The sequence below is a fragment of the Debaryomyces hansenii genome (genome assembly GCF_000006445.2).
Source record: "Debaryomyces hansenii CBS767 chromosome E complete sequence".
NCBI classification, from domain to species: Eukaryota; Fungi; Ascomycota; class Pichiomycetes; order Serinales; family Debaryomycetaceae; genus Debaryomyces; species Debaryomyces hansenii.
Genome location: NC_006047.2, coordinates 969968 through 996717, shown reverse-complemented (window position 1 = coordinate 996717; position 26750 = coordinate 969968). Strand labels below are relative to the sequence as shown.

Here is a 26750-nt window from a genome sequence, read left to right as displayed (position 1 = left end):
ATAGGTATTACAGGCGAGAAATATTTGAATTTGATTCTTCAAAATCAAAATTTTTACTAATAACAATATTTTTAATCTTTACTTTGGCGAATAACTCGTCTTTCTCTCTCCTAGAAAGGTTATTATTCTTCTTGCCTTTAATATGATACATTGGATTCAATTGAGCCAAAGTCAAGTTCTTGGAGAATGGTAGGTGTCCATGTTTCTCTTCGTATGACATCAACAATAAAACTACTATCATGCAGAGCCAATAGACACAGTACGATATAACTGAGCCGTACGTGGCAGAATTTTGCCAACCTAGTAGTGCATTAAATACATCCCAACCATTATCTTTCTGTGGATTACAGCAATTGACGTGCCACACAGATTTGCTAATATCATAGGTACCTGGACCAGATCCATTTTCAGATGCATCTCCCCCAGTTTTCTGATTATAAGTATTTGTTTCAAAATACCACACACCTCTAGAGAACAAACCGGAAGCTATTAAATACAAGATACAAGTGGAAATGATCAAAAATATTTGTACTGAGATTGTTGACCCCCAGTAGTATAATGCAAAACCAACTGCAATTCCAGCAAGTAAACCACAGATAACTGGAAGCGGGAAAGAAGAAACAGGTCGATTTAATCCTACTCCCCCAACAAATACAACAGCCTCTAAACCTTCACGTATACAAGTAACAAATGGCAAAATAAAAAAACAGTACTTTTTTGTCAAATAACCTAACTTAAAGCGATCAAGTTTCTTTTCTGGAACATTAAGCAATGCCTGTGCTATCTTGATTCTCCATTTTTCTTTCATTTTATTAACACGTAACATAGCAATGCCCATCATTGAAATTAAAACAGACGCAATCATACAAAAGACTCCGGTCCATAAGTCTTCAGATTTTTGCCATACGTCACTTCCAACAGTGTAGAATATGCCAATAAAAATACTACCTACAATGAGACAAAATACCACCCCTAATATAGTCCCAAACCAGACCTGTCGTACTAATTTCTTATATACAACTGCGTCATTTGAAGGGCCTGCTAATCCCTGCTTCAAGAAGGCAAGCAAAATAGAAATAATGACGACGCCTTCCAATGTTTCTCTGAATAAAACGAAGAAAATTTGAATATTGAATACATCAACCATTTTTTGTCAATTATGTTGTAGTCCTTATATTTCCTGAAATAAGATAGAATTTTGACAACTATTATTTCTATCTACCACCAAAGGATATGTTTGAAGGAAATTTAATGGCATATGCTAGCGGTTTCTGGTACATTTATAGAGCATGTAGAATGATATTCAGCATGTAGAATATATACGCATAAAATTCTCTCTTTCCAACCAGTATAAATCATAGTGAAGCATCGTGAAATCAATTGGCTAGTATATTCAAATATAGAGCTCTGGAACTTTTCTTACCTCATACAAGAGGTATTTTAGTCCAAGTTATAGAGTACTTTGTAAATTAAACGGGGTGTATCGCACATTATTACACGTAAAGTTAGTCAGTTATCATATATATCTGCAAGACAAAATAATATTTAAAACTAGTCAGTTGACATATATATCTGAATATGTTGTCTTGCAGATATATAATGCACCAGAACATCACAGTTTGGTATTAACTAGAGTACTTACAATTGCAACCTATCATCATATAGCATATTTGGTATGCGGGTATAGGAAGACCTTATTGCCCATACAACCTAGCTATGAAAAGTAAGTTGAGGATTGTTCGATATCTAACCCAGTAATATTTTTGCCATGCATTCGTCGCATAAAGCATTTTATATTCGCTAGAACTAACTAATGGCAAATTGCAACATTTGTTGTAAGATTAGTTACGAACTGCCTGATACAGAAGTGCAAAATGCGACAATTATTTACAGGACAAAAAACAACTATGCGACAATAATTTTTTCAATAATGAAGATACCGAACAAACCATACAATCTTTAGGTCAATGAAACCGATTGAATTGTGTACATTACGAGGGCATCTAAATGATATTACTTGTACAGAACCTTATTATATTGGAGGAAAGGTATCGTTAGTTTCGGCCGATTCAAATGGGTGGATCATTTGGTGGGACATAAATACTAGAAGGCCAAATTGTGTGTGGAAAGGACATGATAGCAATATAGTTACATTAAGACAAATATGCAATGGGCTATTATTGACGCATTCAAAGGACTCAGATATTAAGATATGGGATGTTGAGAATTTCAAAAGTGGAAGTAGAGAGATGCCAGCTGAGAAATATAATAACGTTCAATATTTCAGTATAGATAGAGATGGTGAGGAAGATAACAACGTCTCAAAAAATGAGCTACTTGAGGCATTCCCGTTGCCGGAGAATGTTGTAATCCCAGTAAATGCATTGAATTATTGTAACGTGGACTATTCTAATCACCATTTAATAACACCTGCTACGACTGATTCTAATAATTTTGATCTATATCTGATATTCAAGCCATCACACCAGACGGACGAATCGTTAGAAGCAAAGTTGAACTTGAAAAGAGTAGCTGCTAATATTGACCCTTGGAAACTTTATAAAAAAACTATAACTCAGTTAAATAAAGAACAAGGAGTGGAGTTTGAAATAGGTAATGAAAATGATATTTTGAAGAGAGATAAATTTGGGATAATGATGAAAGTGTTATTTGTGAGAGATGATCTATTCTATATTGGCTATGAATCTGGACACTTGATTGGATACCATATTGATTTTTCTGGTGCCATTAACAACGAAAATGAAGGGGCAAAATCGGATTCAGTGAAACCTGACAAAAATGTATCGGGCCTTGCGGGATTATTTGGAAATAAAACAAAATCCTTTGACAAGACAATCATAAATAAAGACCCCCACATAAAGATGATCTATATGAATGATTCATGCTCCCCATATCCTATAATATCATTAGTGTATGACAACAAAGAAAATAAAATTATTTGTGGTTCAGCTGGTAAACAATTAACTTTTCATAAAATTCCTGAAGAATTTTCTCAATTCAATGATATTAGCGATTGTAAACGTTATAATTTAAGACATTCGGGAATTCAGTCCGTTTCTATTAATAATAGCTTACTTGTTGTTGGATTTTGGGATGGGCTTATCAAAGGATATGATCTTGATTTGAATGAATTATTCAAATATTGCAAACGACTTCCAAGAATTGATGTCTTAGAATCCAATAGCGGCCAGCAGCAGCCCCGCGAGAAACAAAATAGCATCAAGTTATGTACAGTTAAGTTAGTAATACCAAATGAAACGGATGTGGTCAAATCAAACGATTATAAATCTTTAATCAAACATAAGAGAGATATAACAACGACTAATTTATTAATTTCGAGTTATTACGACGGGACGATTACTATTTTTAAAGTCTAATATATATAGATAGATATGGTGATGAATTATACGCATTTATAGACAGGGCCAGCAAACGAAACAGTAGCCATTTTATATACTAACCTCGCTGAAGCTTTTGTTGAGTGAGTTTTGTCTACTACCAGCTTTTTGACCATTATTGCTATTATTATTTCCGTACATCGATCTTCTTTTCGATTTGTTATTTGAATTTCTATTGTTTGTCCTTTGGTTGTTCTGTAATTGATTTTGATAACTAATATTATTAGCATTAATAATGTCTTTAACAGTGTCATGGTCATTATGCGATGGAGGAGTTGGAAGCCTAGAATTGATTTCTGAAAAGGTATTTCGTGAAGTCTTATTATTACTAGCACTCCTTCTAGGTGCATTACTTTGAGTATGCAGGTTATTGAAGTCAGAACTATGCTTGGAATCAAATCTAATCGAATTCCTCTTATTCTTTCTTTTTTTCATTGAAATTGAATTTCCTCTACTCAACGTTTTAGAGTTAAACGTTGCGTCACTCAGTAAATCCGGAGAACTTGTAAGCGTAGTATCATCATCAAAAGAAGAATAAGACAATGTATCGTTGGATTCGTTAATTACACTTTCAAGATCAAGATCGGTTTCTTCAAGAGCATTCAACTTCATTGGTAAATCGGGATACTTCTCAACTAACATCTTAATATTTTCAACATTGTCTTGTAATATAGCTTTAGATTCTTGCCCATGAAGTTTTGCAATTTTGGCCAATTTAGATAAAAAATCTAATACAGTCTTATTTTTATTGACGTATAGATTATCCATTGTTTTCCTCTTATTTGTTAAACTTTCGACTAACGTATCGATATCCTTATCATTGTCAGTTAATTTGGCGCTTAGATTATTGAAATTTTCGAGGTTTTGTTTCTTATAGAGTTCAAATTTAGAAGTCAAATCATTAAGTTCCTTTTCATAGTGTCTCTTGTATTCAACCTGAGATGCAATTAATGCGTCATAGGCAATCTTTAGTCTCTCATATTCAGCAATCGAAGAAGAAGAAGACTCCTGCAAATTATCACATCGAATCTTCATATTTTTATTGTTTAATGTAAGTGATTCATTAGCTGAGCTTAGTTCACTATACTGGTCCTCTAAATCGATGATTCTCCTTTCTTTTCTTTTCAATAATGCATTGATCATATCGTTTTCATGCTTAGCATTCGCTAATTGGTCAACGAACAGATCATTTTTCTTAGAAACAACAGTGAAATTCTTCTTGTAATTATCATGCGAGGATTTTACGCTCTCTAATTCATTCTTCAAGTCATCGATCTCTGAATGCAACGAGTCAATAACTCTAGATGTAGGTTTATGTTTTATTGGACTCGTATCTTCCATTTTTTAATATTAGAACTTACTAAACGAAAAGGAGTCCTCAATGTATCAATATTTTACTGAAAACAATCCTCAAAGTACAAATATATTCCTATTGAATGCTTCAGACTGAACCGGTGAAATACTAATCGTTTGTACTATAAAAATTCAAAATTTGTAAACAAAAACAAAGAAATCTTTGACGACATTTATACGTTGCGACATCGAACATAATTAATTAGCAAAAAAAGAAAGGTCGTACCCGGATTCGAACCGGGGTTGTCCGGATCAAAACCGAAAGTGATAACCACTACACTATACAACCTTGTGTATATGTTTAGGTTATTTGTGAAATTTGAAGTAGATAGAAGACTAAGATAGTAACTACAAGGAAAAGAGCCACTAATGAATTCTACACCGTTAAAAAGTATAAGTGATTTAGACTCAGAAGATTTGTGTAATCAAGCTAAGAGTATTACAGATTCTATAGAGAAAACATGGAAAGAGGATAAGAAGTATACGTACAAATTGAACAAATTGAACAGTGATATTAATGTACAAACTTACCATAATGATAGGCTCAATGATGATTATTGGTCTGCTAGAGTTTCAGCACTAAAAGAGGTAAGCTTCAATGATAGAAAGGAATACTTTTCAAAGCTAGAAGAATACATCGTTGGATCCATGAATTGTTTAGAGAAAACACATACGGAGTATGAAAAACAATATATTCACGAACTTGTCGATTATGAGCTTAAACCAATTACGCTAAAGCCCAATAAAGACTTTGATACGTTTACTTACTTAGCCAGACTAGAGTATAAATTCCCGTTTCCGTTAAAACGGAGAGTTTTTTTTGAATTGATTCATATTTGCAAATCTCGTACCGAATCGTTATCGTACGTTATTTCATTAGCAATTGACCCTAAATTTTTTCAAAGTGAAAGCTCAAGAATGGTGAATGCTAGGTATACATCGGTTGAAAAGATATTCTATGGTAATTCTACAGATGATCTAGAATGGAAGATGGCTACCTGTTCAACCCCGGGAGGATCAATACCTGGATGGTTAAGCAAATTAAGTATTAATTCGGCCATAGCTAAAGACGTGCCAAGTTTCTTAAACTGGTCAGATTCTATATAGATGTTTATACCTCGCCCTCAAGACCAAAGCTTTCAAGCCAGAGTTTAACATCGTCTCCTAAATTATTTAAAAAGCCTAAATGAGCGTAATCAGTTATTTGATGCAAGATCAAATTTCTATGTTGTTGGTTTGCAGAAGTTGTCGAAGACGAAGATGCTAAAGTATTTGATTTCTTGGGGATTGCAGTTGTATTTCGTTTGGTTGTGATTCTATGATTACGGTTTCGGCTCTTGATAATGATTATGAACCTATTATTATATTTAATATAATAAAACATCCAGTCAAAATGTTTTGAAGAATTGAATTTATGAAAGAATTCATTCATACTATCGCCGTTAAAAAAGTCATTATTCTTCTGGGCTATAAATATATCACTTAATTGATCATGCAAATGAAAGATAGCACTCTTGTATTTTAAATTAGCTTTATTTAATTGGATACCACTTTCCGATTTTGTATTTGAGCTAGAATTGAGTATTGGTAAATATGGCAAAGAAGATTTCACCCATCCTTCATTCGTATCGTAGATAATAAAGTAAAAGTTATTCGTTGAATCAACGTCCCGGCCTGGTGATGTATATGTTTTTACATCGTTCATTCTTAATGCATCTAAAGATCTTGGTAGTGATCCCACACTATTGCATATAATACTTCCATTTATCAAAATATTATTTAGCTCTTCTATTAATGGATGTAATATAACCTTAGACAAACTAGTGTAAAATGTTTCCTGATTTAGTTCGTCTAACGAAGAATCATAAATAAGGGTAACAAGTATGTCATCCATAGCATAAATTACCAACAGATATTCTCTTTCCTTAAATATTAGTCTTCCGTCATCATTTTTCACCATTGAATTCAAGTACACTAATCTCTTGTGAATTGTGTTATTCGAGTTGACATCTTTAGATAAACCAATAATAAAATTTCCATCTGATTCATCATTAGTTTCATTATTTAGTGAACCATTATCGTTAACTTGTTCATCACTAGTATTCAAATATGCTGGGTTTTGATGAGGATTAGTTTGACCGAAAGGTTTTAAATAAGATGGAATCGTAAGCCAATTTCCAATGGAAGAATCTTCATTAGGTGTAAGCAGATTACCATCGCCATTCATACCACTAAAACTCATAACATTGTTCACTGTACTACTGAAGGGCAGAATAATATAATCATTTGTAAAATTAACGGGGTTAATAAAATCAAAGGTTGATGCTGCTGTTGACCTAATTGACTTAGAATCAGAATCATTTACGGAAGCAAACGATGAGGAGATCTGCTGTTCGGTATCTAGTTGGTGCCGTATCCATTCAGGGGTTGAAAAAAAACCTTTATAGTCTACCGACGTAAGACACTTACTATTAAGCTTATGGTGGTAATCACAATATTCGAGCCAATTATAAATATCGACTAAAGCCAGGGGCTGTAAAAGCTTTTCGTTTGACTCTTCTACAAAAGTGCTATTTGAGTATATCATACCATATTTCTTAGGTTCAATTTTATTCAAATAGGAAATTATTAACCCTTTGGGTTGCAATTCTGGGGTCTGACTTTCATTGTGTAATATCTTATCTATCTGATCATTCGCCGTATCATTTAGAATAATCGAAGACTTCTTGTATACTTTCTGGTGATTATGCTTCTCTAATAATCCTAAAAACCCTTTATAATTCAAGCTATTAGTCCATTGATGTTTTGAAGAAAATTTAAGATATTCTGAATTATAACTATTTATAAATTCATACCAAAAATCATCAAGTGAATTTTTCAATATCAGTAAGTTGTACTCCTCTAGAACCTTTTCAAAAGAACCATTTAATACGATAAACTGATTATATGCTTGGTCTATTAACTTTGACATTTGGTGACTGATTATTTTAGAATTATTCTGCGAAATGGAAGATATAGAAACACAACATACAATATAATAGCTATTTTCAACTAGCTTAACAATTAATATAGAAGTGTCAGTTTTTATTATGTTCGTTTCACTTTGGACATCTTTAGCGAAACCATTCATGAATGCATCAATTCCTCTAATTAAACCAATAATCTTTAATTTATCATTGTCTTCAAGAGTTATTACTTCATCGTGATTCCTATTTATTGAAACAAAGCATAGGATCTGTTTTATCAATTCTTCGTTTGATTCACATTTATCACTTATTTGCGTCGGATTAAAAACCGAGATATATTTCACCTTCGGACACAAACATTCTTGCTTAATATTGTTATCGTGGATATCAGTGGAATCCAGTCCCCCTAGCTGCGTTATGAATTGAGTGAAATAATTATTCATTATATCCCTATTGGCAATACTTTATCAATGTCTGATACGATTTCAAAATCGTACTTATCGCTATATAAAATTACACAAAGCAACTTTTGTATTAAATCTATATCCATATATCATTCCATCCAATATTCTTTCTAACAGCGTTTGAAAATCCTTCATTATACTTGACCCATATCCTTGTTAATTCATGATTTGAATCTGATTCATTGATCTGGCTTGCAACGACGTCATATCTACCTTTAAAGAATTCAAGGCTATTGAGTCTACTCTTTTTCTTTTTGTTATCTTTTTCATCTTTATCCTTCGAATTAGAGGGTTCCAAACTCCGTTTGTGACTCTTCTTAAGCATATCCAATCTTTCCATTTCCTCTTGAATGATAGGAAAGAGCCATTGTCTTTTAAGCTGAATTTGCTTCGTTAGGGCACTTGCTGAAACAGGCAGAAAATATGTTTCAAAATTAGTAATGGTATCCCAGCTAGGTGATATCTGTAAAGATTCCTGGCCAGTATCAAAATCACGATGCTTTTCCAAATGTAAATCAATGTCTTTAATCAATTTTGCAGCCTTTTCTACTAACTTCTTTTCGAAATTTTTCAAATTCGTCTTTAATTTATTCTCTGATGTATCTGGTGTCAAAATCTTATTTAGGTACGGTAAGAAATAGCACGCTAATGTATAGTTGATTTCTCCTCCTCCTCCCACACTCTGTTTTAGTGAAATGGGCAATTTGTTCATGACTCTCTTTATTATTGATTTATTTTGTTTCATCAACTCAAACGATTCAAACTCGAGGTTTCTGCTATTAGGAAGAAGACTATTTTCATTTGAAAATTTGTTAGGATTCAATTCGCCAAACAATGACCAAATCTTCATACTTACCAAGCTAGAATAATAGTCTATCTCATTGCTGTTGCCCATCAAGTCATAGAAACTTAACCAATCACTTAATTCAGATGGCTTATTTAGGGTATCATCTTGAACGTGAACAATATCCAAATACCTATTGAAGCAACCACGAATCACCTTATCAAGACTTCCATGATTACTAGACGTCGATTTACCCTCACCATTCATCACAATATCCATCAACGCCATAAAATTTTCATCTTTCGACAATTGTGGATCTCGTTTAAATAATAAATCAACCATTACAAACCAAGAAATTTGCGAGTCTTTATTGTATCTACTAATATCTTGTGAAGCACTAGGCATATTTGGTAAATCGACTTTCCGGCCATTGAATTGTAAGTAATTAATACAGGCTCGGATATCTCCTTCACATACTTCGACGACTTCACCCAATTGTTGATAATCCATTCCTAGGTTTTCCCGTTCGTTAATCCACATCAAATGTTCCTTAACTGACCTTGAGGCGTTTCCACCACGCTTGAATCCAGATACTGTCTTCGTCGAAGATGGTTTCCTCATAGTAACTATATCACACAAAGGCCTTAGCTTATCCATTGGAGATCCTCCTGCATTACGAAAGGAGTTACCAGTAGAGTATATATCGTTAGCAATACAAATAATAGGTCTGTTTAGGATAAAATCCTTCTTCTTTTTATTTGACTTACTATCCGAACTAGAGGTGAATTTGTTGGCTTCACTTCTGAAACTTCTGTAATTAGCTCTTTGATCCGAATACGCCAATTCGTTAAGCACCTTAACTATTTCATGAGAATTAATACTGGAATCTATTTCATCAATAACAAGACATGTTGGCTTACCATTCGAGGTCAATGAATTTGTAGTTAATGCATTCATAATTTTTAACTTCAAAGCTACAGTCGCATTACTATAAGTTGTCCCTGTAGACCCTGTAGACTGCGGTAAAGTATCCATACTATTAGCTGCATTGAGCTCTTGTACATTATAGCCTAATTGACGGGCTAAAATATGGGCTGCACTTGTTTTTCCAATACCCAGAGGTCCATTAACTAATAAAAATTTTCTATGAGGACGACCCAACGAATCAACATTATCATTCATAGAGGCTGCTTCACCAAATACAACATGCGACCACTTTTTCAACCAGTGAAGAATTAAACGATATTGCTTATCATTTCCTGCTGAGCATAATTGTACAAAATTAGATGGTCTATATTTTTCGGTCCAAACTTGACATTGTTGCAGTTGTCTACGTTTGTTGGAAGTTGACTTCGATTTTTCATGATTATGCTTCAATGATTTCTTTATATTAATTTTCTTGAAAAGTTCATCCATATTTACTATGCTGTCTGTTTCCTTCATGCCTAATGATGCTAAGTCTATCTTATTATTTGATTTAGTCTTCTTTTTAAGCGCTATTGAAGATCCATCGAAGAATTTCACGTCTTTGTCTCTTATGCAATTTTCTAATTGTGATATCTCCATTACTGGAAATCCAGGGTTTGTATCGGAAGGTATTCCTTCATTTACCTCACCACTTGAACGACTATTTGTTATATTAGGAGAACTAAGCAAGAATGAATCTCCCAAATTTATTTCTCCTATGCCTTTTTTACCATTGTCATTGGGATTAACATTATTGTCAGACAAAATAGATTGTCCAAACAACAAATTATTCAAATCTAACGACTTGCTTATATCTTGGTCAACAACCATGCTGACGTTGATATTTAACGAATGATTGAGGAAGATGTTTATCTGAATTCTAGACAATTTTATTATCGATAAACGCGAACGCGAACGCGTAGCTTTTATTCTGACAAAAATATTTATGCTTAATACATAGATCATATCAATATATCACTGACTACCCCTGTAATGAACTCATATTAAGTAGAAATTTACATTGTAAGAAGTCAGTGAGTGTTAGAACTCACTAATTTGTAAAGATTTCATAGACAGATGATGAATAAATAAGTAGCTAACTACTTGAAATTAAGATTGAATGTAGGGGTTTGAGAGACTAGCAACATAACGAAGTGTATTAGAAACAGGTAACTAAGAACATAAACCGTACATTTCAACTAAAAATAAATTATACTAAATCGAGGTTAATATTGAATAGCAATATCAATAAAAATCTTTATAATGTAACTAAACTCGATGAGGCAGGAAATTTGAAAACCAAATACATTTTGTCTATCAGGTTTAATATGAGTGAACTTAGTTCATATTAAACGATCTAGGTGCTTCACCTTCAGGACCAATATATTTAGGATCTCTCCATGGACCAATATCATTCAAATACAATTGATCATCTGTAACGTCAGACTTACCACCGTATTTAGCAGGTAAGTTCTCAGGTGGAATCTGCTTCAATAATTCCTTCTGGTATGAGGAACCAAGAATGAAAATTTTAGAAACAGTGACAGGGTCTAAGAATGGTTTGAAAACCCTGAAAGCTGTCGAGAATCCAAATGGAGAGTTAATAAGATAAAACTTACCCATTCTTTCAGGGTAATAATCTTGACCAATTGCCGAAGCTTCCTTGACGTAATTGACGACTTGATAGGCTGCTGACAAAGAAATACCCTTCAAGTCCATGATAGTACATGATGTTTCAACTAATGATCCTTGTTGACGAGAACATGCTGGTAGTCTGTATAAGGCAAAAGATTCGTATTCCCAGACCAAATTCTTCAACATTCTTTCTTGAGTAGTGATCTTTAACATCTCGTTCAAGTTAACCTTTCCTAATTCTTCAAAGTAAACCGGACGTCCGTCTTTGTCAATCTTGTGGTAGTATTGAGGATATAACTTGGCTACTAATGGCTTTTCATCGTAATGGAAGTCAGTCAATATGGTATTAGTACCAAAGTCCTTTCTCCATGTCTCACACTTGACATACATTTGCTTGGCCTTGACAATGTCAAACTTTCTTGCTCTTAAAAATCTCAACAAAGTTGCATCATCTAAACGCTCTTTGTAACCATCAGCAGTTAACTCAGCACGCAATTGTTCTAAGGTCTTCTTTTGATCATCAGTCAAGTTTGATGTGTATCCAGTTTCCTTGGTTGGTGGTGAAATTTGAGGGAATGAGTCTAAGATTTCTTGTTCTGTAGCAGACATCTTTTAATAATATACTAATTCAATACAACGTTTCTGTTACACGCAATCGATAATCGTAGAATTGTAAATGACCCGTATTCCTAAATTGAAGTTTTGATTTGCGATTTCAGTACTTGTTGAGCTGTTCTAAAAAATTGTTTGCTCGTTTTTATCCGATTCATGATTACATAAACGGGTGCAGAGTTGACACTTACATAAGATCATATAATATTAGAACTATACATTAAATTAGGCCTTCCTCAACCACTTTTTGAAGGGATTCTTTGAAGATGATTTCATAATGCTACCCAAAGAGTTTGTGCTAAGGGATTGAGTTATACCGGCTCCATAAGAAGATTCACTTTCGAATCTTGTTTCAGGAAATTTGAGCTTCAAAGCACTGAAAGCATTTTCAGTAAGTTTCTTTAGGTTACTTGGTACCAGAGTGTCTAATCTATCGAGATGAATAATGCAGTTTCTTGTAGTATCCAAGTAGACTCTCGAAAGTATATCAGCGGTAAAGACATCCCATAAAGCGGTGTTAGATAGGTAGTTACTTGGGTATTCATACCTCTCCAAGAGCGCTTCCAAGTTGGTGATGATATTGGTGAGATTTTGACTTTGCTTTTGTAGATCTTTCAAAGTGATATCCGACGTGATAAACGAGAATATGTTTTCGTTACTGCGGCATAATGATTTTATAAACCCTTCAGTGTCATTATCACCAGCCAAGTCTAGAAATTCAGATTTCTCAAATTCTAAAGAACCTATTTGATAGACATTTCTTTCGTTATTGAGATGAATTTCGTCAAAGGAGCCATTATTATTTTGGTTGCCGTTGCCACTTTGGCCATTATACGATATAGTACTTTCAATACTGACTGAGGATCCCGAGTTGACGAGACCATTTTGAGGACTAGGAGTGTTCAAGTGGCTAATAGATTTTGCATTACTGAAATCTAGCAAATAAATTAACTCTGTCAATCTTAAGTATTTATCAATCAAGTACGGGGTAGTTGGCAATTCCAGTGAAGACTTATCGCCAGAAATCCCTAGGTCAAATCTTTTAACTTCATGCGATAAATCCAAGATCTTTTCATTGAAATCATTCTTTCGTCCAGTTATCTTGTCAAAATATTCAAACAAATCCTCCTTATGACTTTCCAAAAAGGCATTCATTCTAACTAAATGCGGCTCTTTATGAGCTGAAAATTCTTGTCTATTTGCCAAATTTAATAAAATCTTCGCAATCAATGTTAAGGTTCTTTGAGTTTTCCCAGTTTGATGATCCTTCGTAAGGTAGAACAATTTAGGATTTAAAATTGCTGGACAAAAAAATCTTAAGAAAATAAACGAACTCAAACAATTCAATGCAGTGACCTTATCATCAGGGTCACAGCTCAACTCAACCTTGGTTCTAAAATTCTTTAGTTGGGATTTTATTTGTTGAGGAAGATCATTACTTGTTATATAAATTTTGTTCCAAACCTCTTCCGCATAATGATATAAATTACCAAAGTTAGTATTAACTCTTTCTTTAATCAATTCCTCATTCTCTTTCTCAATATCGGAGTCATAGTCGTCAGAATCATCACTTTCCAAGTCTGAATCATCAATTGTTCTTCCTTTCCGTTCAGCCTTTAATTGTAATCTTATATATCTTGGATCTGTCTCACAATCCTTCTCTTCGTATGAGATCTTGCCCATGAACTCACCGAAAACCTTTTCCAAATACTCTTGTCCAATTCTTAAATTATACATCTCCAAGGATTTTGAGAAGATGGATAAGCCTCTAAATAACGTATTAAAAACATTGTTACTTGAGCTGGAATTATTATTTGTTTGAGCTCTATTATCCCTACTTCTTCTATTAGATGCGTAATTCTTTCTCGTCATTTTGTCTACGCTCACCAATTCGACTTCCATTAAAGATTTAAACCATCTATCCTCAATCCCTAAACTTTGGAATATGTCTAACATAATCAAACTGACATTTTCAAATTCTGATGTTTGGACATTTTCATTGCAGAACTTGATTAAGTCCTTCATTGGAGCATTGAGCAACATATTTTCAAGAGGCTTGTAAACTTTAGGTGGGAGTATATGATGTTCCCTTAGTTTCACGTTTAATAGTAATTTTCCTATTGGTAAATTAGACGAATCATAAATTGCTAACCTTACAGTATCATTATTTGTAGCATTATCAGCCAGTTGGAGACCATTGACATTAATCGAGTTTCCTAAAGCAGATCCCATCATCATTGTGGAACTAGTGTTCATTTGTTTTGTCAAAATATCCGGTGTGAGATAAACTGTACCTATTAATTTGTCATTAGACAGATACGTGGATTCGTTTAAAGACGACTTCTTGATTAAGATATGTATCATTTGAGTCAGTATCGGCAAATCAGTAACAAATTCTTCTTTCCAAAATGGATTTTCTGAGTACGATACTAATGCCGTTCTAGACCATGGTAGACCCCACATTATGACCTCTGCGTATATCTTACCGGGATTTGAAGAAGTATTGGGAAATTCATCAAGTTTTGCCTCGATAATATCAATGAATACTTTTTTTGATACTCGTAAGTTTTCCTTGCTATAATCAGATAATGGCACTGTTGCGGGAGTCTCTTTTACCGGGTTCGATGGTTGATTCAATGGGGACAGTCCAGGGCTATAAGAACCGATGTATTCCCTCATAGAAAAGTAGTTTAATCCAACAAACCAATCTTCCAAGTCTATATGTAAAGGAAATTCAATTAATACACGCTGATTACTTGCAACAGTTTTCCCGTCCTTAAATAAGAAAGAGCTGGTATCATTAGGATAGCTAATAGTTTTAATACAGTTGTTCGATCTTAATTCCTTGATATTCCCAACGAATAGCACGTTAGAATTATCGAAAATAGAATGATGGACTTGCCTAATTTCCGACGACAAAATTTGCTTCATATCAATAGAATATAGTAAAGTACCATCTAATTCTGTTATAAAATTTAATACACCATTTGATTTTAAAACACCCATAGTATAAAACCACCCTTCGTTGACATTATCGCCTTGCAAATAATTTACATTGCTGTTACCATTTATTCCATCTATTTGGGAATCAAACGTAGAATCTCCTTTTGGTTGATAAACTGGTGCCTTCGCTCCCGGCACCACCTTTATATTCTTTGATTTGGATGGGATTGGGCCGTAGATCTTGAATCTGCAAACTAATACTTCGTGAACGTCAGACCCATTCGTAGAAGTTACTTTGTTTTCACAGTACCATTTTTTAGCCAATGTTTGGGGTTTCAATGCCTGCCAGACTAGCAAGCACGGCATTAAATTAACAAAATTAGTCTTAATCGGAATTTTAATATACAATTTTTCATTATCATATGTCTTAATGTAAACCACCGGTGGTTCTTCGCTGACCGAATTATCGGAATTATTAGATAATGAACTTGCCTTTCTGGTAAGGATTCTTCTAGCTGGAGGTTGCTGTTGTTGCTTATTATTTAGGTGTGGTATTATCTGTACGTAACAAGATTGCAAGGACTTCAATAAAATATACTGATTCCCTTCCTCGTCTGTTGAAGTCATTTGTCCCTCGTCTGTTATTCTCAATGAATGAACATAATGCCAACTAATTGAATCATTGGACACCAAGAAATTCCTACCTTCAAATATTCCTTTGATCTTGGATATAACTTCGTGAAATGGTGTTGGATACTTCATATTTGTAATTGCGCTAGTAGTGCATGAATTGAGGTATTGAAATGATCGCAAGCGAGGATACGTGATTTATTCCACTACAGTTAGAATCTTGTTTGTCTTTCTATTACCTTTGATCTTAAGAAGTTTTTACTCGTCTGAAGTGAAACTGAAACAACTCATGAACAAAAATATATTATTCTAGGATTTTTTTGTGCGCTACTACGAACAATGTGTCAGGTGGAAATTGCTTCTTCGTTTATGCCGTATGCAATTTCATCAATGGACAATTAATAGAATGAGAACAACCGTTAAGGTTAGCTGTTACGTAGTTTATGACAGATAATTCATGTATTCTATATATGGTCACCGTTCTCCAAAGCACTTATCAATGCAGATCATAATCTCGAAGTGCGCTACAGAATAATTAGTAGTCAGATTAGCCACTACTCTTCTCCAGTAAGGAAGTGCTGATGGCGATTGCTAAAAGCAGGTGTTTACACCTAATAATATAATACGTATACCTCAATTGGATCATCCTACGGGAAACTATGAAATTTATACACCCATATTGGGAAATATTAGAATCGACATTCTATAATAAAACACACTATATACGTTTATATCTGTGAGAATAAATACAACAATAGAATAGAATGTATGTATAACTCTCGTCTATGTGTTCGCACAAATTATTTAAATAGGAGTATGTCACTCGTGCCCAATTCGCTCAGTAATTGTAGGCACAGTATTAGACGAGCACCCGCATAATCAAAAACATTTATGTACCCTCGCATTATACATGTAGTACTCTTCAGGCTACTGGTCTTACGGCCTATACCAAGTCTCGGACATTGTGTATAATTTATAAATGTAAACAAAGTTCCATATATTATCAAAATGGTCCATAGTTCTATGTAGAATACCTGGGCCTCATATTAGTAGTATCATTCCATCAATCAAAATAATGGTTCAATAACCATCAGCAAGAGCGATGATTCAGTTATGGACTGATACAATATTTTGCTTCTTACAGATCAATTTACACATTATAAGCTGGGTAAAATATCAATCATAATAATTATAAGGAAGATACAGACTTTTTAACTGCCGGCTTGGAGTATTTCACAGTCTTGAATTTTAATTAAGTAAACCTTTTGCCATAACCCAAGTAATCATTAGAAAGAGTTTCGTTTATATGCAGTCCGTGAAGACATTTTAATTTTTCAAAATTTTGGAAGTATTTAGATTTGCGTACTACAGTCTGTTACATTATCCGATCATTACGTTGGGAATTTATGGATTGCATATACTAATAAGTAGGTAATTAATTACTATTTTCCATAGCATTCAACTAAAGAGATATAAATGAGTAATTTATTGTTTCAAAAATACGATAGTAATTCGGCTGACGAGAATGACGAAGAATCTCCATTGAACAATATCACTGGTAAAATTACGACGAATGCCGACGTTGCGAATGGAAATGACAAGCAGTCTAACGATGATTATAAGTTGTATGTCGATGATGCTGTAAATAGCGATACAAATGTTGACTTAGATTCTGACTCAGATTTGGATTTTGCTGAACAACCAAACGAGATATTGCCAGAACATGCTTGTGCATACTGTGGTGTTCACACCACAAACTGTGTTGTCAAATGTAACACATGTAGCAAGTGGTTTTGCAATTCCAAGTCAAATTCAAATGGGTCACATATTGTTACTCATTTAGTCTTATCGAGACATAACGTTGTTTCCTTACATGAAGATTCAGATTTAGGAGATACCACATTGGAATGTTATAATTGTGGAAATAAGAATGTTTTCATATTGGGGTTTGTTAGTGCTAAGCAAGAATCGGTTGTGGTTATACTATGTCGTTTGCCTTGTGCTCAACTGAAAGATATAAATTGGGATACTAGTCATTGGCAATCCTTAATTGAAGACAGGCAATTTTTACCATGGATTGCTGCTAATCCATCTGAAGATGAACTTATAAATACGAACTTGATTACACATCAGCAAATATCAAAGTTAGAAGCACAGTGGAGATTGAATAGAAATGCGACTATCAACGATATTAACAATGATTTAGAAGATGAAGAAGAGATTTTACCTATTTTGATGAGATATAATGATGCTTTTCAATATCAAAGGTCTTTTGCACCATTAATTAAATTGGAGGGTGATTTTGACAAGAATTTGAAAGAATCTCAAGCGTTAGAACACATTTCAGTTAAATGGGCACTTGGTTTAAATAATAAACATTTGGCATCATTTACTTTATCTACTTTTGAAAGTAATGAATTGAAAGTTGCAGTAGGAGATGAAATTATTCTTCGTTACAGTGGACTTAATCAAGAGCCTTGGCAAGGTAATGGGTATATTGTTAGGTTACCAAACGCATATCAAGAGGAATTTACCTTAGAATTAAATCCATCGAAGTTGCAGCCACCAACACATTTAGCGACAGATTTCACGGCAGAATTTGTTTGGAAGGGTACGTCATACGAAAGAATGCAACAAGCTATGAAAGATTTTGCTACTGAGAAAGAGTCAGTATCGAGTTATATTTATCATAAAATTTTGGGACATGAAGTAGCGCCTATTGAGTTTGACATAAAGTTGCCTAATAAATTTTCACATCCAAATTTAACAGAATTGAATATGTCTCAAACAAATGCAGTGAGGTCAGTTTTACAAAGGCCATTGTCATTAATTCAAGGTCCTCCAGGTACAGGTAAGACTGTAACTTCCGCAACCATTGTCTACCACTTATCAAAGTTAAGCAAGGAAAAAATATTGGTTTGTGCCCCATCAAATGTGGCAGTTGACCACTTAGCTGATAAGCTTAATCTATTAGGCTTAAAAGTTATCAGATTAACTGCTAAATCCAGAGAAGATGTTGAAAGTTCAGTCAATGATTTGGCTCTACACAATATTGTGAACAAATCTGCTAAAGGTGAATTGAAGAAGTTGATACGTTTGAGAAACGAATTAGGAGAATTATCAGAGTCCGATTCAAGACAACTTATTAAGTTAACTAGATCGTCGGAAATGAAAATTTTAAATAAGTGTGACGTGGTTTGTTGTACATGTGTTGGTGCTGGTGATAAGCGATTGTCGAATTTAAAATTTAGAACTGTCTTGATTGATGAAAGTACGCAAGCTTCAGAACCCGAGGTTTTAATTCCAATAGTTAAAGGTGCTAAGCAAGTAATTTTAGTCGGTGATCATCAACAATTAGGACCAGTAATATTAGATAAGAAGGCGGGTGATGCTGGATTAAAGCAGTCATTATTTGAGAGATTAGTCGTGTTGGGCCATGTGCCTATCAGATTAGAAGTTCAGTATAGAATGAATCCTTGCTTATCTGAATTTCCATCAAATATGTTTTATGAAGGTTCATTACAAAATGGTGTCACGGCAAAACAAAGATTAATTGAAAACTCCATTTTCCCGTGGCCTGTCCTCGATAACCCTATGATGTTTTGGGCCAACTATGGTAGAGAAGAAATATCAGGTAGTGGTAACTCGTTCTTAAATCGGGTAGAAGCAATGAATGTTGAAAAGATAATTACCAAGTTATTCAAGGACGGCATAGAACCTAGTCAAATTGGGGTTATTACACCCTATGAAGGTCAGAGAGCATACATTGTTCAATATATGTCAATGAATAGTACATTAACCGAATTAAAGGAAAAGTATTTAGAAGTCGAAATTACAAGTGTCGATGCCTTTCAGGGTAGAGAGAAGGATTTTATTATCTTGAGTTGTGTTAGAGCTAATGATCTGCAAGTCATTGGATTTTTGAGCGACCCAAGAAGATTGAATGTTGCTTTAACTAGAGCCAAGTATGGGTTAGTCATTTTGGGTAATCCAAGAGCTTTGTGTCGTAACACATTGTGGAATCATTTATTGATTCATTTCAGAGAAAAAGGTTGCCTCGTTGATGGTTCCTTAGACAACTTGCAGTTATCTATGGTTCAGTTGAACAATCTCAAAGCAAATGTTAATACATCACATTCCAAAAAATTTGTACCACATCAACAATTTAACAACGAATTCGATACGGCAAGTATTATGTCTTACGCACCGGATCAAAATAATTCTATGTTAGGGAAACAACAATGGCCAAGTTTAGGTAAGACAAACGATGAATATAATACTTTTATCGAGGGCTCTAATCCAATCAATGCCAATTTCGTTAGTAAGTTAAATAAACTATCTACTATTGGTAATTATTACGATAATCTGGGAAATCTGAACGACGAAATTAAAAACATAACTAGTTCATTTGCTGCAGGGTTTAACTTGAATTAACCTATTGTATCATAAAGAAAAATAGCGTAAATAGTCTATATAGCATTCCTATACAAATTTCGTTTGTCATAATATTGAGTTTTTTTGACATAGATTTCTCACAAAAATGTCATTCCCCTGGTAAAATGTAAATAGAGTGAGAAATAAAGTATACCGCTAAAGATAGATTGAAAAAGTAGCATCCTTCTTAAAAAATACTACAACTAGCTATGTCTATGGATAGAGAGGAAACTGTTAATCATGGGTATAGTCAAGTTCGGCAGTTGATTGATCCATTAAAGTCTAATATGCAAAATAATAGCAATAGCTTTAATGGTAATAATGTTAATGGTCTAAGCAATGCCCACAAAAGTAATAGCGATATCTCAATATCGAATACAAGCATGGATGAATCAAGTTCTAATCAAACCACAGTGAATGATTATGAATCCAACGGTGATTCAAATTCTATAATATTCAAAAATAACCATCGCACCAAATTAACAAGTCAAGATGTGAGGCTAATCTTATACTTAACTATTAATATCAAGCCATTCAAATATGTTGGTGATAGATCACTTAGTCAAACAAAGAAATGGGAAATAATTCAAACAAAGTTTGCGGAGATTAAACGCAAAAATTCTGACGGATATCCAGAAGTGATTGTGCCCACAGTAAGGACTTTGCAACGGCAGTTAGCTACAGCTATCAAAAAGGCTAAGCTGAGGCGACAGAATAATAAAAGTAATAAAGAAAATAAAAATTTGGACTCTTCATACTTCATATTAAGTACGATTAACAAAGAAAGTTCCTTGAATGATTTAGAACTAGCATTACTAGAATTAAACGACCTCAGTGAAAAGTTGAAAACTGGAAAAGGGACAAATACGCCTGTTGCTATTGAATTACCTAATGCTAGTATCCTACAATCATTTGATTTGAATAAATCAATTACATCACCAATTGAAACTTCCGATGTTTCTGCGAATATACCCACTACCAATTCTACATCAAATAACGCACAATTTGCTACCTCATCTACACGTTTATCTTCAAAATCCAACAGTTTAGTTCTGAATGTTAATAATACTTATAATAATATTCGAAAGATCATGAGCGATAGTAGCTCTTCCTACTCCCAGCAAAATCTATATGAGTCATTAGAAAAGCTACTTAATGAATATACTGAGTTTCAAATTCAGCAACAAAAGGAAAATACTAGAATTATAGAAGACAATATAAAATTTATAAAGGAGCAAAATGAGAGGTGCAATAAAATAATTGAATCAAATAATAAATTTCAAAAGGAACAGAATGATTTAAATAAGCAGTTGATATTAGAAGTTATAAATACGCTATCTCAAGATTCAAATTCTTCAATATCGAACAAATCTGCGCTTAAACCATTCCATGATTTATTATAACATGTATATTATCCTAATCATGAATTGTGCAATATTATCTTACTGGAAACTATAGATTTACTAAATCAAGTTACTATTTTTCCACGCGTTTAATTTAAGCAGTATTAACGAAATCCGTTTCAAGTCACAAGATATCGTCAGTATAATGAACTCGAGAAATTAAAACCAATGGTTAATACTAGATCGCGAAGCCCTGTCATTCAAAAATGTGCCACGATAACAAATATGTGCTTATATCTGTAAAGTATGAATTGTCTCGCTCAGATATTTATGAAAAGATTTACCAATTTTTATCATTGATCACAAAGAGATACCCTTTTAAGGGTTTGTAAAAATTTCGGCATTACCCTTTAGTGTAATAAAATTGATTAAATACTATGTTAAATCCACCTTAATGCCGTACCAGTTGAGGCAATTTCTTGAATATTGTGTTTCTTTTTAAAAGTTAATTCACATTGGTCGCTAAAGCATGGAAGTCTGTTGTATCTTCCAAGTTTATAGTTGCCCAAACAAACGGAACCTAATTGGGAAACATGTTCTAATGTAGTTCAATGCATTACGCTAATCAATATTCAAGTTAGTTTTATACTGAGAGGGGATGTATATAGTTACACAGAAACTAAACTTTTAGTTTAATCTTAATGAAATATAATAATAATTTAGTAAGTAACTAGGTATAAAATAAAGATAATGTACAAATAATAAATAACAATTGTCGCATATCAAAAAGATTAGATGAAACTGATCTTATGATTGTGGCTAACCGAACTAATAAAAGGATAAGGGGGTATATTAAACAAATGCACCATTGAATTGCCTAACAATGGAACGAATATGAAGTCAAAATAATTCACATGAAATATGAAAAAACTCGCTTTAGAACCACTTAGGTTTAGGTTCAATCAAAAATGTAGGAAAAATATGAAGGATTCTATGAAAAAGAATTCATGATAATAAATGTTAGGAAACCAAATTAATGGCACGAAATAAATGCAGAACCGATTTAACGGCACGAAAAAAAATGCAAGCCAAATTACTGGCACGAATGTAATGCAAAACCGATTTGACGGCACGAATGTAGTATCAAAGTAAGTCAAATTAATGACACGAATATGTAAGAACCCAATTTAATAGCACGAAAATTAATGAGAACCAATTTAATGGCACGAATAAATGGAAGCCAATTCTGGCACGAAAACATAGAAAGCCAATCTAATGGCACGAAATATTGAAAACCAAAATAATGGTACGAATTCCTTCCAGACAAATTCAAAGTCAAGAAGGTATAATGCAAGCCAATCTAATTGGCACGAAATGTAATGGTTGTCGTAAAACGAAATTAAAATACTGTTAAAAAATCCCAAAATCCTTAACCTCCAAATCGTGATTTCGATACTCTTAATAAGAAACATAAGAATTAAAATCAAAATCAAATTGGTTACTTCCTAAGAATTCATTTGAGCCACAACCCCCAAGTGAAAAAGTGTCCATATTCGAAGACTTTAATAAACCACTGGTATAATCCTCACTTTCGGAGTATTCTGTGCTAGGAGTAAAAATATTAGATTCTGACATCACTGAATTACAGTTGCCAGGAGAATCGTCACCATTCAAATCCACAAACATTTGATTGTCAAAATCCATGAAGTCAAAGGCATTGGAATTTCTTGGAACGGCAAATGATGGTTCAGAAATTGTGCGTCTATGGTTCAATTCAGGAGTCAGGCTTTTCTTTCCTTTACTAGAAGGAGCTTTGTAAACTCTGAACTGCAAAGTAGAGCTGGATCTCTTTTTCGAAGGTTCGCATGTTGACTTTGCTCTTCTGTGAGAAGTGGGTTGCTGAACCTGTGTAGGCAACTCGGGGACTGTGCTGGATCTTTTCAAGCCCTCGAATTGAGGCTCAATTTTCGATTGTTCAATAACAGGAAATGGATTAATATGCGAGTTATAAGCAACTGATGGTTCATAATTGAAGCTTTCTTGGTAATACATATCACCGCTCTCTGCTATCCAATGACCCGCATTAGATGACATATCCATGTTAAGAATACCCAATCCAAGCATGGCATCATTGCTTGCACTCGATTGGGAATTAATTTGGTTATAGTCCTGTATATAAGATTCGGTTCCAAAAGTGGAGGATTTGGACAAGACCGACGAATCCCCCAATGAGAAAATTGATTCTTCATCGGATTGCAGAGATTGAAAGGAGTCATTAGAGGCAGATAACTCGAAATATGAATCAGCAGTCAGTTTTTGTTTATCCAAAGCAGTAGAATCTGGTGCAATACTAGGTGAAACAGTATTCGATTCGTGTTTATCAATAGTAGTGTCTGGTGTAGTAACCGGTGAAACAGTAATCAATTCTTGTTTATCCAAAGCAGTAGTATCAGGAGTAATAGTTGGTGAGACTAAACTGCTATTGTCGCCCTCGTCCGATGAGTCCTCAGCATTTTTGACCGGGGATAAATCCACAAATATAAAATCTTTCGGCATTCCAGGCTTATTTTTAGGCCTCTTTGATGGCGGCATTTTTCCTTGATATTGCTGCCCCGCGGCAGCGATTTGTAACGAATTCTGTAAACACTGGATCACCCTTTGCGATTTTGGGATTTTTGAATTCTTTGATCCTATGGTCAGTGAGTTTGATTTTCTAGACGTTATTCTCCATCTTTTTTGTCCATTAGGAGGATGTTCTATTATGGTACTATCAATAGTTAGTATCTTTATATTTGTGATTGGCGCCAACATCATTATACGCTGCGTAATTCAATGACTATGCTATACTTACTTTTTATTTTCCATCTTGGTGGGGGTATCAATTGTAGTGGTGTGTACTAAGAAGAAAGATATAAAAGCTATAATCACAATCCTATTCTGAAATCAGAAAATAATTGTGGGATTTCAAGGGTATTTATTTCATTCGAGCCATTGCTAATTAACCTCAAAGAGAATTGTAATCATGAATTACGAAATCTAGATGCCTTGTAATCCATATCATTGTTCTTTGTTGTTAATTAGATGCATTAAATGGGTGCAACGACAGAATCGGAAGGTAAATGGTTTACATCTGAAAGTTTGATTATTTTCATGTCCCATTTGGGTATTGTCGATCGCTTTTTTCAAGCCGCACTATTTTTAAAAAATATTTCATTCCAATTTATTTTTTGTGGTCTCCAGATTTTACGTCGTGAGAATAACCTATTTCTAATTTTATTTTCCGTCATATCTTCTTCGCTAACTAACCTTACATTTACTTACACTTCGCTTGATTGCTCCTATTCTCTACATCTTTTTCTGAAAATGATACTCATGTATTTTCTTCTAATTCTCGTTGACCTTCTGACTTTTTGTTAGTTAGGCACATATTCATCTTCCTCAATTTCAGTAGGAATAAAGGCTTAACATGTGCATGATTTAAAAATTACTTAAATAGGTAAATTGATTTGCATATTATTCCTAAACGGGCAGAAAGCATAACTCCTCACTTTCTTCATTAGGCATATGATGCATTCCATAAAATTTAGCACATGCCGCTGCTGAAGGTGGAGTTCGCCTAATTAGGCATGCTAATTACAATACTGTACAACACCTGCAGTAGAATAAATACAGTGCGGCCTAATTAGGAGAGGGGACACATTAATGCGAGCTCAAGGCATTCTCGCTAGTGTAGCGATGAAGTAAGGCGATGAAGTGCAATTTGTGAATTGCTTGTAGGATACAGCTAAAAAGAATGTAGTAGCTGTCTAGGCAAACAGACTGCTATAAATATTTGAAATATACAGATGAGCATCATATTGATCAAGTCCTTTTGATGAAGTCTATGAAAGGATACATACTCTTGCACTTTCTGATATTGTGGGGTATTCTCCCATATTAGGATGGTTTGTCGATCTTAGAATTTCATTTCGAAGGAGTCGTTTTTTGTACTTAACATTCCAGCTGATATTGAAATGAAGGGTCATGTGAAAGTAAAGCTCCTCATTTACTGGAAGCCTAAATAGACTGTAATTACCTGTATATAATGAAAATATTTACGACTATGATGCTCCTAAAGGTAATGCGAAGACTAATTAGGCCTGAAAGGGGGGTGGGGAAGATCTACCGGTGCACATGAAATTTGGTTCTGGATACTATACACTAGCGATGATGACTGTCTATAATAAGAACATGATTTAGGCTTTCGTATTGCTTCTCTCCCTAAATTAAGTTTCTATTGTACATTCCTAATTAGTTCATTCCAGAGAACTAATTAGGAATGCGGATTACAGATTATAAGAAGATACATTGCATGTAATAAAGCCTATGAACCAAACCCCAAATCACTAACCGAAATTCTGATATGAGACAATTTAACAATTGCAGTATGTAACCCTTGGGCGATAGGCAAAGTTTATCGAACTGTATCAAGGGCTTAATCCAGACCTAGATTTTGAGTTCATTTAACTAATGTGGAAGCCTATTTCTTAATCAATATTAATTAACATATGTATTTCATACCATGAAGTTTAATCCATTTAAATGCAGCCCAAACAAGATACCAGTCTGACCATTTTAGATCCAATGTTACACAAAAAGCTGGCGGCCAAATTTTAGTTACAATATATCGCATGGTCTATACAAACTATTGAATTATCTAGCCTCAGAGCTAGTTATTGCAGATCTAGAATTCATACCCTTATAAGCATGATGGCTATTGCAGACAGGTGTGTTCGACCCCATGCCCGTTGCCAAAATTACAAGCTTTACTTCCGTTCATCATTGTTAGAGGCCAGGTTATTTTGTTCAACTAACCCTCGTAACCTTTCTTTGGCCTCAGGAGTATAGTCCAAGGTCCTAGTATCAAGTTGTTTTATCAGTAAGCCCACATGTTCTTTTTTACGTCTTTCAGTCTCTTCTGCGGAATGAGGTGTGAACTTAATGTACTCGAAATCTCTTCCTGCGTCCATGAGAAGATATAATCCTGCCACTAAAGCGATGGTTCCTACTACGAATCTATGGCTGAATGATGGAGTTGGTGGTAATTTTTGTGTCATGGTAACTTTTGTACTTTATTTAAGGCTATCTAACCAGTAGGAAGATCCAATTATTTTTTTTACCTACCAAAAATTATATGTGGTTCGCGTACGACCCATTCGAAG

At 34.0% G+C, this 26750-nt stretch overlaps 13 protein-coding genes and 1 non-coding gene across 14 annotated transcripts; 5 read left to right on the top strand and 9 right to left on the bottom strand. All coding sequences in view use genetic code 12, as the record gives it.

Moving 5' to 3' along the window:
* Nucleotides 1-7: 7 nt before the first annotated feature.
* On the bottom strand, nucleotides 8-1147 carry DEHA2E12628g (DEHA2E12628p; the record flags this gene model as incomplete). The annotated part of the gene is made up of 1 exon (XM_459854.1): nucleotides 8-1147. One exon carries the CDS (start codon nucleotides 1145-1147, stop codon nucleotides 8-10), a length of 1140 nt encoding a protein of 379 aa, XP_459854.2.
* An 820-nt stretch (nucleotides 1148-1967) lies between these two features.
* Nucleotides 1968-3398, top strand: DEHA2E12606g (DEHA2E12606p; the record flags this gene model as incomplete). Its single annotated transcript, XM_459853.1, has 1 exon — nucleotides 1968-3398. One exon carries the CDS (start codon nucleotides 1968-1970, stop codon nucleotides 3396-3398), a length of 1431 nt encoding a protein of 476 aa, XP_459853.2.
* A 72-nt stretch (nucleotides 3399-3470) lies between these two features.
* Nucleotides 3471-4760, bottom strand: DEHA2E12584g (DEHA2E12584p; the record flags this gene model as incomplete). Its single annotated transcript, XM_459852.1, has 1 exon — nucleotides 3471-4760. One exon carries the CDS (start codon nucleotides 4758-4760, stop codon nucleotides 3471-3473), a length of 1290 nt encoding a protein of 429 aa, XP_459852.2.
* A 229-nt stretch (nucleotides 4761-4989) lies between these two features.
* DEHA2E12562r lies at nucleotides 4990-5061 on the bottom strand. The gene has a single exon. It is a non-coding gene; the product is annotated as a tRNA-Gln (tRNA).
* Nucleotides 5062-5141: 80 nt separating this feature from the next.
* Nucleotides 5142-5879, top strand: DEHA2E12540g (DEHA2E12540p; the record flags this gene model as incomplete). The annotated part of the gene is made up of 1 exon (XM_459851.1): nucleotides 5142-5879. One exon carries the CDS (start codon nucleotides 5142-5144, stop codon nucleotides 5877-5879), a length of 738 nt encoding a protein of 245 aa, XP_459851.1.
* Nucleotides 5880-5883: 4 nt separating this feature from the next.
* On the bottom strand, nucleotides 5884-8181 carry DEHA2E12518g (DEHA2E12518p; the record flags this gene model as incomplete). The annotated part of the gene is made up of 1 exon (XM_002770422.1): nucleotides 5884-8181. The coding sequence occupies one exon, from the start codon at nucleotides 8179-8181 to the stop codon at nucleotides 5884-5886; it is 2298 nt and encodes a 765-aa protein (XP_002770468.1).
* A 97-nt stretch (nucleotides 8182-8278) lies between these two features.
* DEHA2E12496g (DEHA2E12496p) lies at nucleotides 8279-10783 on the bottom strand (the record flags this gene model as incomplete). Its single annotated transcript, XM_002770421.1, has 1 exon — nucleotides 8279-10783. The coding sequence occupies one exon, from the start codon at nucleotides 10781-10783 to the stop codon at nucleotides 8279-8281; it is 2505 nt and encodes an 834-aa protein (XP_002770467.1).
* Nucleotides 10784-11290: 507 nt separating this feature from the next.
* DEHA2E12474g (DEHA2E12474p) lies at nucleotides 11291-12196 on the bottom strand (the record flags this gene model as incomplete). Its single annotated transcript, XM_459849.1, has 1 exon — nucleotides 11291-12196. One exon carries the CDS (start codon nucleotides 12194-12196, stop codon nucleotides 11291-11293), a length of 906 nt encoding a protein of 301 aa, XP_459849.1.
* A 228-nt stretch (nucleotides 12197-12424) lies between these two features.
* Nucleotides 12425-15904, bottom strand: DEHA2E12452g (DEHA2E12452p; the record flags this gene model as incomplete). The annotated part of the gene is made up of 1 exon (XM_459848.1): nucleotides 12425-15904. The coding sequence occupies one exon, from the start codon at nucleotides 15902-15904 to the stop codon at nucleotides 12425-12427; it is 3480 nt and encodes a 1159-aa protein (XP_459848.2).
* Nucleotides 15905-17248: 1344 nt separating this feature from the next.
* On the top strand, nucleotides 17249-20206 carry DEHA2E12430g (DEHA2E12430p; the record flags this gene model as incomplete). Its single annotated transcript, XM_002770420.1, has 1 exon — nucleotides 17249-20206. One exon carries the CDS (start codon nucleotides 17249-17251, stop codon nucleotides 20204-20206), a length of 2958 nt encoding a protein of 985 aa, XP_002770466.1.
* Nucleotides 20207-20415: 209 nt separating this feature from the next.
* Nucleotides 20416-21609, top strand: DEHA2E12408g (DEHA2E12408p; the record flags this gene model as incomplete). The annotated part of the gene is made up of 1 exon (XM_459846.1): nucleotides 20416-21609. The coding sequence occupies one exon, from the start codon at nucleotides 20416-20418 to the stop codon at nucleotides 21607-21609; it is 1194 nt and encodes a 397-aa protein (XP_459846.2).
* Nucleotides 21610-23007: 1398 nt separating this feature from the next.
* On the bottom strand, nucleotides 23008-24363 carry DEHA2E12386g (DEHA2E12386p; the record flags this gene model as incomplete). Its single annotated transcript, XM_002770419.1, has 1 exon — nucleotides 23008-24363. The coding sequence occupies one exon, from the start codon at nucleotides 24361-24363 to the stop codon at nucleotides 23008-23010; it is 1356 nt and encodes a 451-aa protein (XP_002770465.1).
* A 276-nt stretch (nucleotides 24364-24639) lies between these two features.
* Nucleotides 24640-24966, top strand: DEHA2E12364g (DEHA2E12364p; the record flags this gene model as incomplete). Its single annotated transcript, XM_459844.1, has 1 exon — nucleotides 24640-24966. One exon carries the CDS (start codon nucleotides 24640-24642, stop codon nucleotides 24964-24966), a length of 327 nt encoding a protein of 108 aa, XP_459844.2.
* Nucleotides 24967-26354: 1388 nt separating this feature from the next.
* On the bottom strand, nucleotides 26355-26645 carry DEHA2E12342g (DEHA2E12342p; the record flags this gene model as incomplete). The annotated part of the gene is made up of 1 exon (XM_459843.1): nucleotides 26355-26645. The coding sequence occupies one exon, from the start codon at nucleotides 26643-26645 to the stop codon at nucleotides 26355-26357; it is 291 nt and encodes a 96-aa protein (XP_459843.2).
* Between the last annotated feature and the right edge of the window lie 105 nt (nucleotides 26646-26750).